Source organism: Trachemys scripta, chromosome 1, assembly GCF_013100865.1.
Source record: "Trachemys scripta elegans isolate TJP31775 chromosome 1, CAS_Tse_1.0, whole genome shotgun sequence".
NCBI lineage: Eukaryota > Metazoa > Chordata > Testudines > Emydidae > Trachemys > Trachemys scripta.
In genome coordinates this window covers 223,038,849-223,051,046 of record NC_048298.1, presented here as the reverse complement: position 1 = coordinate 223,051,046, position 12,198 = coordinate 223,038,849, and the positions used below count along the sequence as shown (strand labels likewise).

Here is a 12,198-nt window from a genome sequence, read left to right as displayed (position 1 = left end):
TAATGAGAACTTTGCAGACTGTTTTTTACTATTGGAGATATCCCTGAACAAACAGGAATCAGAACATTTTTGTTCTCCAATATTTCCTGTTGACTCTTCATACTGAAGGCTACTGAAATATCCTTTCCCACCTGAGTCTTGTGCAAAGAAATCTTGACTTCTGCTTTAAAAAGGGACAGTTTTAAAAAAACCAAAACACTTATGCATTTTCATTTTGAAAGCTGGTACAGAAGTTATACCCTCTTCCCAATATAAATAGAAGCAAACTAGATTTTAGACACTTACAAAGATAGAAAGGTTTATTAAACAAATCCAGAATTGGCAGATATTACATAAATTAAACAGCAGTAAAATTTTACTAAAGTTTATGTACAGATCACAGTGATTTTAATTGTGCAATGAGGGCTGACTTATGACTTTGAACAGTACTTATACATTGGATTTAGGACAAGCAACCAACAACATGTAACATTTGTCTAAGTTAACCTTGAAAGTCTAGTAGTTCAAATTGGTTAAGTAGTACACTGATGCCTGCTGCAACTACCACTACTTACTATGCAAGTATTTATCAAGCAGTTAGGTTTGCCATAGAAAAGTGCAATACATGGAAATGTCTGTACACAGTACAGTACAAAAGGAATCATGCTACAGTTCTTGAAAGCTGAAAAATAATTGTATAGCATAGGAAGCACTGCATCACAAGTCTTCTGAATGGCAAGCAGAAGGGCTGAATAGTAGGCATATTATTTAATTGCTTTCAAAATACACAAAATCCCTGTTCATCCATTTAAACATAGTTTAGTACCTATATTTTGATCAATTAACAATTTTCTACAGTGGAAGATCACGTTAGTTAAAGCTCAGTAGCACAAGTATTCATCAGTTAAGCTAATTTACAGGAAAATCTACAGCATGTTCTCCATCTAAATCATGAAGCATTTTAATCATTTGGTTACAAGGCAATTTATTTTACAATGCAAGTTCATTCACGTAAAAGCTCATATTGGGCAGTTAAAAACAAATATATAAACACAAAAATAAAGATAATTTTAACATTTCTTTTGTAACGTTCTTGTTCATTGAAGCTGAAGAAATATAAAGGTCTTATTACTGTTGTGGGAAAACAGCACTAGTTTATATGCAAAATACTTGTTAACAAAAGCAACCATTATAAAAAAAGAACTTTAGAGAATATAACACTTGAGTCAAATAATAAATGAAAAAAATGTTTTAAATTACTGAAGAAATCAGAGTCCTTCATGGAGTGTCTGTTTGAGAACTCCTGGTTAAGCACTGATATATATTTGCAACAGTGTGGTGTGAAATCCCAATCAGCAAAGAGTTAAAATGAAACTGACCCAACCATGCAAATAAATAAAATGTATAGGCAGTGGTGCCTCTTAAATTCTATATTGTACAGGAAATAACTGCTCATAATTACAAAACAGTTTTCATTTAAATAATGTTATGAAAATGGTCTATGATTAATAATCGTAAGTTACCAAAATGTGAAATAAGTTTTATACTAGAAAGCACATAAAGAGATTATTAGTCTGTAATAATTAGAGATCAGCAGTTGAGCTATATATGCACACACTATTCCAGAAAGAATGTAAAGTCAATCTATCAACTTAGTTTACCTGCCTGATTAGATTTCTCTACTCTCTGGCACAAAGCGTTTCAGTGCATCCATTGCCAACAATGGATAAATTTCACGGACAAAAATCTAACCCCTGGTGTGAAAACATTCAAGATCAATTACCGCCGCTGTGATACATGTGTTCATATGTATTCCCCTCTTCTGGCTTTGAAGATGTAAATGAGGCCTTAGACAGTTTTTTAAATCTGCAAACTGAGTTCTTGAAATTCAGCACACTCATTGCAATATGTCATTTTGTAATAAGAAACGGGTTTTGTAGTTCTCCATGAAATACTGTAAACTTACACATTAGAAAGAACTGTACTCTTTCAAAAATACAAGCTCTGTGTGCTGTATACTTAATTATTCTATCAAATCAGCAAGAGAAAGTTATCTCCCTGCATATAAATACATGCCAGATCAAACATTTTACAGAGATTGATATATTTTTACCAAGTAAAATGACTGTTCCTTATGCCAGTTCTGTGTCTTATTTTTATTTATTACCAGTTTCTACCCAGTATTTAATGGGAGTGGCACTTGGGGCCTATTAATAACCAGCGACATGTGGCACTTGCATCAAGTTATCAAGATGTCAACAGCAACACAGAATTTCCCCTTTGGTGTCTCAGTTTACTACCAGATAAACACTGTCTGCATTTCCGCAAGACACTTATGTAATCAGTCACACTCCTGTATTGTGTATAGGTCCAGAGAAATAGCCATTAATTTTTAAATATAAAGCAGAAATTGGAGTTTGACATATGATTAATTATACAAAATGATGAACATATATCTGTCAGCTCACTGCACTTGTGCACTGATGAGAACTAGGTGGGTACAGATGTCAGCAGCTTTTTACTGCTAGAGATTCCTGGCTGAAATTTGACTGAAGTCAGAAGCAGAATTATTTTACTAGCTTGGGTTATGAGCCAAGTGACCGTTTGAATATCACATACTATATTGCATTCAGCATGTAGTTCAAAACAATTACCCAACTTAGGCCTAGATTTCAACAATACCTAGGGCACTGCAGGTTACGATTGAGGTGCAGAGATCTGTGGAGAATTGTCCACATCATCTGTTTTGGTATTCTTAAACTCTACTTAGAGCCATCAGTATAAGTAGTAAGACTCCAGTGCACAAAATGTGCCTTTTAAAAAAATACTTTTGGCCTAACTATAAATTTATCTACAACACAATCACTGGAAGCATGTATTTTTTGTTTTGTTTTTAAACCCGGATACTTCAAAATCAATTCCTTATGTTAGCACAAATATCACAGTGTGAAACATGAAATCAAATATTCTTAAAATATATCTAAATCTACCTCTACATTTATGTGTACACACACACACACACACCCACACACCACCTGCTAGAATTTGGTGTTACTTAAAATGAAGCATTATTGCAAATATTCCTTAAATACAGTGCACTCCACTTATAAACTGATGTGGTCCACCTAGAAAACTGATCAGAGTAGATAAACAGATTAGGTTTAAACCTGAAGTCCAATCCTGCATGTGTTAAACTCCTAATGGTAAGGACCTATAGGACAAGACCCTAATAAGTTTAGCCCTGGATTTCCAAACATAGGAGCACAACGTTAGGCATCTAAACCCATATTTAGGCACCTGTCTGATTTTCAAAAGTACTGAGCATCCAACAGCTCCTACTTAGGTCAATAACAAAAAGAATTTCAACTATAATCAAAGTATGCCTGACACTGCTAGTTCTCAACTTGGGGGGAAAAGAGCTGCTAGGGAGAGCCAGGAAGTTTTAAAAAATGGAGCTATTGTACAGATCATTTCCACAAAGTTATTTAATTCCATTATTTTTAGGGAAAATATTCAAAGATAATTCCATATTTTGCAGCATAACTGAACAAGAACAATGTTTAATAGCTTTTGGTTGTTTTTTTAAAATCCAGATTTGTTGTTAGGGAGGATCGAGTAGTCTTCACTAACACATTCCACTGTTTATACTACTGTTCACATCTTTTAGATTACATATTTTTCATATTTTCTTTGAGTAACTCATTTCTCCTACTTAAATATCAGAAATTGGATAAAGTAGAACAACAGTGAGAGCAACAACAGATCTACCCTCCACCCCTATTTAGCAGTATGCACTGCTTTATATGCCCTACAGTGATTTCACATACAAGGGAAACCCACTATACACAGTGTGTAGTCACCAAATATCATATCATATATATGTAAAAACACAATGCATTGTTTTAGCCAAAGTTACTTATGAAGGCGTTAAGATGATGTTTTTTAAATGAGCAACAAAACATGTCCTTTTTCTTTCTGCTTTCAAGTATTACGGTTGCAAATGTGAAGCACTGGAAGTTTTAGGTACAAATCTTTTTAAACTTAATTATTTTTATTTTTTACAAAGAATTATAAAATGCATATAAGATGATGAAAAACTCATTTATCCTTTTACGATTTTCCCCCAGAGAACTTCTTGAAAAACATTATTTGAAAAATAAAAATCATAGACTCTGCAAAGTACAAAAATTTACATCTTTGCACAGTTCCTGTGCTTTAGTTGTATGTAATCATTATATACATATATACTAATTTGTGCTTTTAATTACACAAGTTTAGTATAAACTTATAAAATTAAGTCTATGCGTTAACTATGCAAAAAGGATCTGGACATAGCAGGAAACTAACACTAAAACAAGTTAAAAAACTACAAGACAGAATTTTCCATGAGTCTACTACAGAGTAGACTTTCAGTATCACAATTTGCTAAACTAATGCCAATTCTATACAGTTAAAATGAGTGTCACTTGCCTGCCAATTGTTTAAATATTTATCTACTAATGTGCACATATGAATGTGATAACACTCTCCTACATGTCAAAGAATGTCTTCATGTATGTACTCAGTTCTTCTTTGCAATCTTGCGAATACCACTTCAAACTTCTTCCAGTTTCCAACATAAAACTAAAAGAAAAAAAAAAAATTTAAAAGAATGCCAAGTTCCAGACAAGTATAGTTAAGATTACAATGCTGTGAAACTAGGGACATACAAATACTTGGACCACCTCATCTGTAAACTTATCTAGTATCTCTTCATCTACTCTACTTCGTATTATTTATATATTTACTATACATTGGTTCAGCTATTCTTTAACAGCAATTCTCCTTACCCGTCTCCATTTTTCTCACCCTAACTGAATCTTAAAAAGAGCCAGGTGAATTTTATAGCTATGTGATTAAATAATCAGAAGCTGTTACCTGTCAGCTCTGTGTTCTTGGGGAACCAGAGTGCAGTATCCAGCCTGTCTGACTCATGAAAGACCTTCCCCCCACCCAGCCTCTGCTTGAACCAAAGCCGATCAGAAGAAAGACTTACAACAAGCAATGAAAAGGCGGTGGGAGACACACCTAAACCCCTGGGACAAGGGTGACAGGATTAAGGAAACTCCCCTCGCCTCATTTGCATCAAGGATGGGACAGGAAGGCATCCCCATTAGCAGACTGAATGGAGAACAGAGATTCCAAGGCAAGAAATGCACTGAACCCTGGGACCAGAAAAGCTGGGAATCACTGCATGATCTCTGCTCCAAAGTCTAATGAACCCATGCCTGCACACACCCAACTCAGTAGTGATCAGACCTATTCTAGTAATAAATCCTTTATTGGTATCCAAAATACTGAAGCTGCCTAATTGCATTGTGAGCTCCCTCGAAGGACCACCACCCAGAGCCAGGAAGGATCAGTTCCTATTCTCTAGCCTGAATACAATACAATTTTGGTATACTCCTATGAGCCATCAGTTTACCCATAAACAAATCTAGTGTTCTCCCTTGAACCATTGTTCTGTCCCTACAAATATCCCACCCATGCTCAAGTATGTGTTCTGATGCTTGGATTGAAAATCTGCATCAGTTCCACTGGGACTTCATCTTCTCCTGACTGATCATGCTGGGGGCTCTGTCTGTCTCCAGCACTCTGGACCCTCAGCTACCACTACCACCTTGGATGCCCGATTGATTCAAGCTTCATATAGTGGTGAGAACCCAGCTCACTCTCCCTCTCTCTCTAGGTATAGCCTTCTGACCCTGACTTATGTGATCAGTTATAGTTTTCTAAACCTGACGTTTGTAATCAATTTAGGTTCGATTTAATATTATAACTGTTTTGTTTGTTTGGCTCCCCTATGATTATTACATGGCAATACATAACATTCATGGTTAATCTGGTTGCTTCCCTCTCTGCCCTGCCCTCCCCCGCATTGTGGGTGTTTTTGGCTCTCTCATTCGCTCTGCAGCAACGCTCCTCGTACCTAAGCTAAAGATCCCTGCAGCACTCAAAAATCCTGTGGGGTTTGCTCACCAAGTGGGTTACTAGCAGAACAAGTGAGGTTTTTACCCACTAAAGCTTATGCCCAAATAAATCTGTTAGTCTTTAAGGTGCCATCAGACTCCTTGTTGTTTTTGTAACATGAAAGTGGGGATAGGCACGTGCTGAACCTGGGACATATGAGGGTGGTAGCTTGAAAGTGCTGCTCAACCCAGTCTGCTGAGTTCAGGGACATATACGGAGTCAGCTTGGGAGTGCTGATTAACCCGGTACTCTCAGGGTGTGTGTGTGTGTGTGTGTGTGTGTGTGTGTGTGTGTGTGTGTGTGTGTGTGTGTGTGTGTGTGTGTGTGTGTGTGTGTGTGTGTGTGTGTGTGTGTGTGTGTGTGTGAGAGAGAGAGAGAGAGAGAGAGAGAGAGATTCTGGGGCTGGAAGAACCCAGCCCTGGTGAACTTAGGTCCTGCAAGATAGCTCCATTGGGAGGGAACTTGCAGAAAAGTAGAGCTCCATATGAGAACACAAGGGACACAGGCAGTACATTGATAGAATTACGAACCCCAACCCAGAAGAGTAACTATAATAAATGAGTATACCCCAAAGTAATGGGCAAATCTGGTAGCACTTTTTGTTCTGCATAAGGCGCTGTTGTACAAACAGACATTTCCTACTGAATTTCAACATACATACTACATGCTGCTATTTTACTAAGGTTACAGCTGACAAAGATGAAGGCCAAATACCTTGCCGAATTTGGTTGTCCGCCCTCAGAAGTTCTGGAAAATTTCTAGATCTTTAGGGGCTACAGGAGGGGTTTTGTTCCAGTCATCTTCAGGATAAGCTTCAAAATTAGATGTATCTCCATCATTGGATACCTTCGGCACTATTGGAGGCTGATGAGAAATAAACAATACAAAAATGAAATAGATGTTTCATACCACAATAATTGTCTCAATTAGTTATTCATAATCATCTTTTTGAACACATACTGTAATAGTGCCTAGAGGCCAATCAGGTTGGTGCCCACATTGTAAATGTTGTACAAACAGCAAGTGACAGTCCCTGCTCAAAGAGCTTGCAGTCTAAAATACCAGACAACAGGAGGAAAAGAGAAAAATGTGGGCTGTGAGGGATGAGGGGAACAGGATAACAAAATAAGATTGGCTAAGAATTACATAATCAGAGACACTATTTACAACTGCCACCTGCATTCTGTTATCGGGGTACAATTTACTCAATGCATTATGGAAGAAGTGATTTGTGAGTAGAGAATTGAAGGGTAAGATTTATGGATTTAACTAGGAGTTTTTCTCCCATTCATGAAGAGTTGGGATAGGAGTGGCTGAGGGAGAAGCAAGTGCTCTAGGTTGCTATATCACTGGTAGAAGGAAGGCAGGAATCAATGGCTCAACAACCTAGTAGTCCTAATAGGTCCAGGCTAAATGCTGAAGGATCTTAAAGATGAAGACCAGAAGTTTGTCAAGGACAAAGGGACAGACGTGAGGGTGGAGGGGGGCTGATGTGGTCTGTGCAATGAGACAGGAAGAGGTTCCTGACAGCAGTACTTTGAATGATTTTAGAGGGGCATTCATATTTTCAGATATGATGGCTCTATTAAGAGAGAATAAATTTTCTGTGATTTAATTTTTGATAGAAGGATGAGCAGAGCTAAGAAAAATGCTCTGGAATAATGTTGACTCTAAATTAAACCCAAGAGAGTACAAAGATTACATAAAGGCTTAAGCTCCACCCGTAACTCATCTGTTTTCTCCTAGAGATTTGATCACCATCAATAGTCGTATCTTAACTCTCTCTAAGGGTCAATGGGCATCTTAGCACTGACTCAATACCGGGCAATATCCATAAATAAAGTAGGGCCAATTATTACATATGGCAAAAGGCTTGCTCCTGTGGTGGTATTCCTTAACATTAATGGGGTAACAGGGAAGGAAAAGCAGGAGACAAAAAGAAATGAACAAATATCATGAGAGAAAGGACCAGGTAAAGAAAGTAGTAAGAAAGGATAAAAACAAATAAATACTCTCCTGCACTCCTCTTAAAATAATTAGGAAAAAGGGGAGATGATTTTATAATCATTTGTAGGCATGCTCAAGGCTTCTCAATTGTTGCACAGTGCTTACATACTACGGTGAAGGGCACCTTAGTAATACAGTAAAGAGATTAAATTGTAACAGAACATTCTTGGAAGCTTTGACTAATTGCTTAGTGACTAAAATTTCAGAGAGTTAAATATAATATGACCTTTTCCTGCCGAGTATCAAGAAGTGATTTGGTCACATTAAATATTAATGTATTTTTAATATGTCCTTGCCATGATGACATTAGCAGGTCCTTTTGCTGGCAACAAATGTGTTTCTTTCCAACCACTCCTCAAGAGAAATTTGCATAATTTTTTTTTTGGCTTAGAAAACACCCCAAACCTATCAAACTGATTGCTTGTAAGTGCATTCAAATGTTTCACTCAGATACTTCATGTCATTCGTATCCTATGTTTTTTCTAGTCTGGCAATAAACCCTCGCAGGAGAAAAGCTTTCAGCACTTCAAATTACAGCAGTTCAAATTACTTTTTATTTTAAGAAAAAGTAGCCACATCATAAAATGCTGATTTTACAATGTTTTATTAATAAAAGTATTTATTTCATCCCAGTAGAACTTTTAAAGCAAATGTGGAGATTTTGTGAGGAACCATCTGTTCTTAGCGTCCCCTGAAGGTCCTCTGAATTTCTAATATTGGCCTGGGGATCCCCAGTCTCCATAGCCTTCCCTGTCTTACATCTAGCACTTAATCACCAGCCTACTCTCCTTCTGGGCCTGAAGTATCTTTATCTCTCTCTTTCAGATAGGGTTTTTGTACAGCAAACAGATGTTGTCTTCTCTCACACAACCCCCATCCCCTACTACTTAGGGAGCAAATTTAGCATTGTGAATCAAACCTGCATCTTCTGCTTGGCATTGCAAAGGCACTGGACTATCAAACCGCCTAATATAAAGCTTTATTCATATAATTTGTTATAAGCCATTAACAGATCAGAACATTACTATTAATTCTTCAGGAAAAGTTATGAAAACATTCTGAAATTAAGATTATTCCTGTTAGATATGGGATATAGATGGTTTTCCTTAGTTATTTCAGTGTTACATCCAAAGTCATGTGATCAATATGGAACTGGGGGAAAAAAACGGTGGTACTCATATAAGTAAGGCTACGCTTTAGTCACGGGTATTTTTATTATTCATAGACAGGTCACGGGCAGGGTGACCAGGTGTCAGGTTTTCAACTGGAACATTGAGTCAAAAAGGGATCCTGGCAGCTTCGGTCAGCACTGCTGACCGCGCCATTGACTGTCCGTGTGGTGGCACTGCGAGGTGGGGCTGGCAGGCTCTCTGCTAGCCTCCGCACCATGCAGCTGGCAAGTCCCCTCTCCGGCTCCTACACATAAGGGCAGCCAGGTGGCACTGCATACTGCCCCCGCCCCAAGGCCACCCCCACAGCTCCCATTGGTTGGAAACTGCGGCCAATGGGAGCGAAGGGGGTGGTGCCTGCAGACAGGGCAGCACGCAGAGCCACCTGGCTGCACCTCCTCATAGGAACCAGAGGGGTGTGTGTTGAGTTCGGTTACAGAGAGCCCCTTGGGACTGTCACCTGACATGCTGAATTGGCCTCTGAGTCTGTTTTCCCTGCCAGCTTGGGACTCCAGAAGCCTGCCTTGTTGAGCCAGACATGCTAGCCAGTTGAAAACACACACCCAGGTCTGGTCCACACCCCCAAAGCTGCAGACTAACTGAAAACAGCTCAGCAAGTACTTCTGTCTCCAGCACTCAGACACCCAGTCCCCAATGAGATCCAAACCCCAAATAAATCTGTTTTACTCTGTATAAAGCTATTACGGGGTAAACTAATAAATTGTCCACCCTCTATAGCACTGATAGAGAGATATGCACAGCTGTTTGCTCCCCCCCAGTATTAATCACTTACTTTGGGTTAATTAATAAACAAAAATGATTTTATTAAGTATTAAAAGTAGAATTTAAGTGGTTTCAAGTAATAACAGACAGAACAAAATAAGTTACCAAGCAAAATAAAACAAAACACAGAAGTCTAAGCCTAATACATTAAGAAACTCATTACAGATAAATCTCACCCTCAGAGATGTTCCAATAAGCTTCTTTTACAGACTAGACTTCTTCCTAGTCTGGGCCCAATTCTTTCCCCTGGTACAATCCTTGCTAATTCCAGCTCAGGCGGTAACTAGCGGATTTCTCACGACTGGCAGCCCTCTTTGTTCTGTTCCACCCCTTTTATAGCTTTGGCACAAGGTGGAAATCCTTTGTCTCTCTGGGTCCCCACCCCTCCTTCTAAATGGAAAAGCACCAGGTTTAAGATGGATTCCAGTTCAGGGGATAGGGTCACATGTCACTGTAAGACTTCATTACCCACTCGCTGGCACACAGGTATAGGCTTACAAGTAAACAGAGCCATCTACAACCAATTGTCCTAATTAATGGGAGCCATCAAGATTCCAAACCACCATTAATGGCCCACACTTTGCATAATTACAATAGGACCTCAGAGTTATATTTCATATTTCTAGTTTTAGATACAAGAATGATACATTCATACAACTAGGATGACCACACTTCATAGATTATAAGCTTTGTAGTGATACCTTACAAGAGATCTTTTGCATAAAGCATATTCCAGTTGCATCATATCAACACTTATAAACATATTTTTATAAAACATATGGAGTGCAATGTCACAGTGGGACATGCTGCTGCTTCCGGAACCCGAATCAGCCTGAACCCCTCACCCTGTCCCATGCCCCAACCCCTCTGGCCCAGCTCTGATCCTCCCTACCACCCTCCAACCCCTCAAGTCGCAGCCTGGCGCACCCTCCTGCTCCCCAAACCCCTCATCCCCAGCCACACATCAAAGCCCAACCCCCCCCCACCCCAGAGCCTGTACCTCCTCCTACACCCCAATCCCCTGCCTCAGCCCAGAGCCCCTCCCATATGCCGAGCCCCTCGGCTCCACCGCCCCAGCCCTGAACTTCCTCCTGCACCTCAAACCCCTCATCCCATGCCCCACCCCAGAGCCCGCACCCCCAGTTGGAGCCTTCACCGCCTCCTGCACCCTGAGCGAGTGAGTGAGGGCGGGGAGAGCAAGCAACAGAGGAAGGGGAATGGAGTGCATAGGGTGGGGGCCTCAGAGAAGTGGCAGGGCATGGGCAGGGCCTTGAAGATGGGGCGGGGCAAGGGTGTTCAGTTTTGTGCAAGTAGAAAGCTGGCAACCCTAGTCATGGGCAGTAAACAAAAATTCACGGCCCGTGACCTGTCCATGACTTTTACTATATACCCCTGAGAAAAACCTGGGGGGCGGGGAGGAGCCAAATGTTCTAAAGCAGAGAATTTGAAAAATATGAGATGAATGCATATGGATAAAACATCTGAAGTTAAGCTTTAAGGGTTCTAACATAGAACAGCCACATATGGTTTCTCTTTAAACAAGATCTACATGAAACAGGGCAAAACATTGATAATCTCTTTGCTCTAAAGAAGTTTCAATGATTCCATTCAAAAATTCTATCTAGAAGTTTACTGCTTCACATACATACATACATACATACATAAGCAAGCAGAAATGTATCTGAGTAGCACTTGACTGACATTATGTGGTGGAATAAATCACATTAATAATTAAGTGGAATTGTACCACCTGGAACTTTTTTCTTTTTTAAAAGGGAAAGGAAGAAGTTTTACCTGCAAATTAACTTAAATTAGCATCTTCAAATATTGGTATCTTTTACATACATTTGCTCCTCTATACTGGCTGAATTTAGTGCTGCTGTATCTGTTAGAATTTCAATACATTCATTTTCCCCCTAGATGCTTTAAATTTTATTTAAAGATTTCTCTGCACTGAAACTTAGCAGCGAGACTCAAACCCAGAATAAAATACATCTCTACCCTGATATAACGCTGTCCTCGGGCGCCAAAAAAAAAAAAAAATCTTACTGCATTATAGGTGAAACCGCGTTATATTGAACTTGCTTTGATCCGCTGGAGTGCACAGCCTCGCCCGCACCCAGAGTGCTGCTTTACTGCATTATATCTGAATTCATGTTATATCAGGTTGTGTTATATCGGGGTAGAGGTGTATTTCTAATTATTTTTGAAAAACAGCTATTAACTAGTTCTTGTGAAATGAGACATATGT

General features: G+C 39.2%; 1 protein-coding gene across 2 annotated transcripts in view; it reads right to left on the bottom strand.

The window, feature by feature from the left end:
* Positions 1 to 278: 278 nt before the first annotated feature.
* The window catches only part of PRKX (protein kinase X-linked), a 128,706-nt gene continuing 116,786 nt past the window's right edge, over positions 279 to 12,198 (bottom strand). For both annotated transcript variants that reach the window (XM_034757450.1, XM_034757461.1), the window contains exons 8-9: positions 6,703 to 6,852; positions 279 to 4,602 (exon numbers count right to left, since the gene is read on the bottom strand). In XM_034757450.1, the coding sequence (XP_034613341.1) occupies positions 6,727 to 6,852 (126 nt within the window). In that variant the 3' untranslated portion in view covers positions 279 to 4,602; positions 6,703 to 6,726. The remainder of the gene's footprint in view (positions 4,603 to 6,702; positions 6,853 to 12,198) is intronic.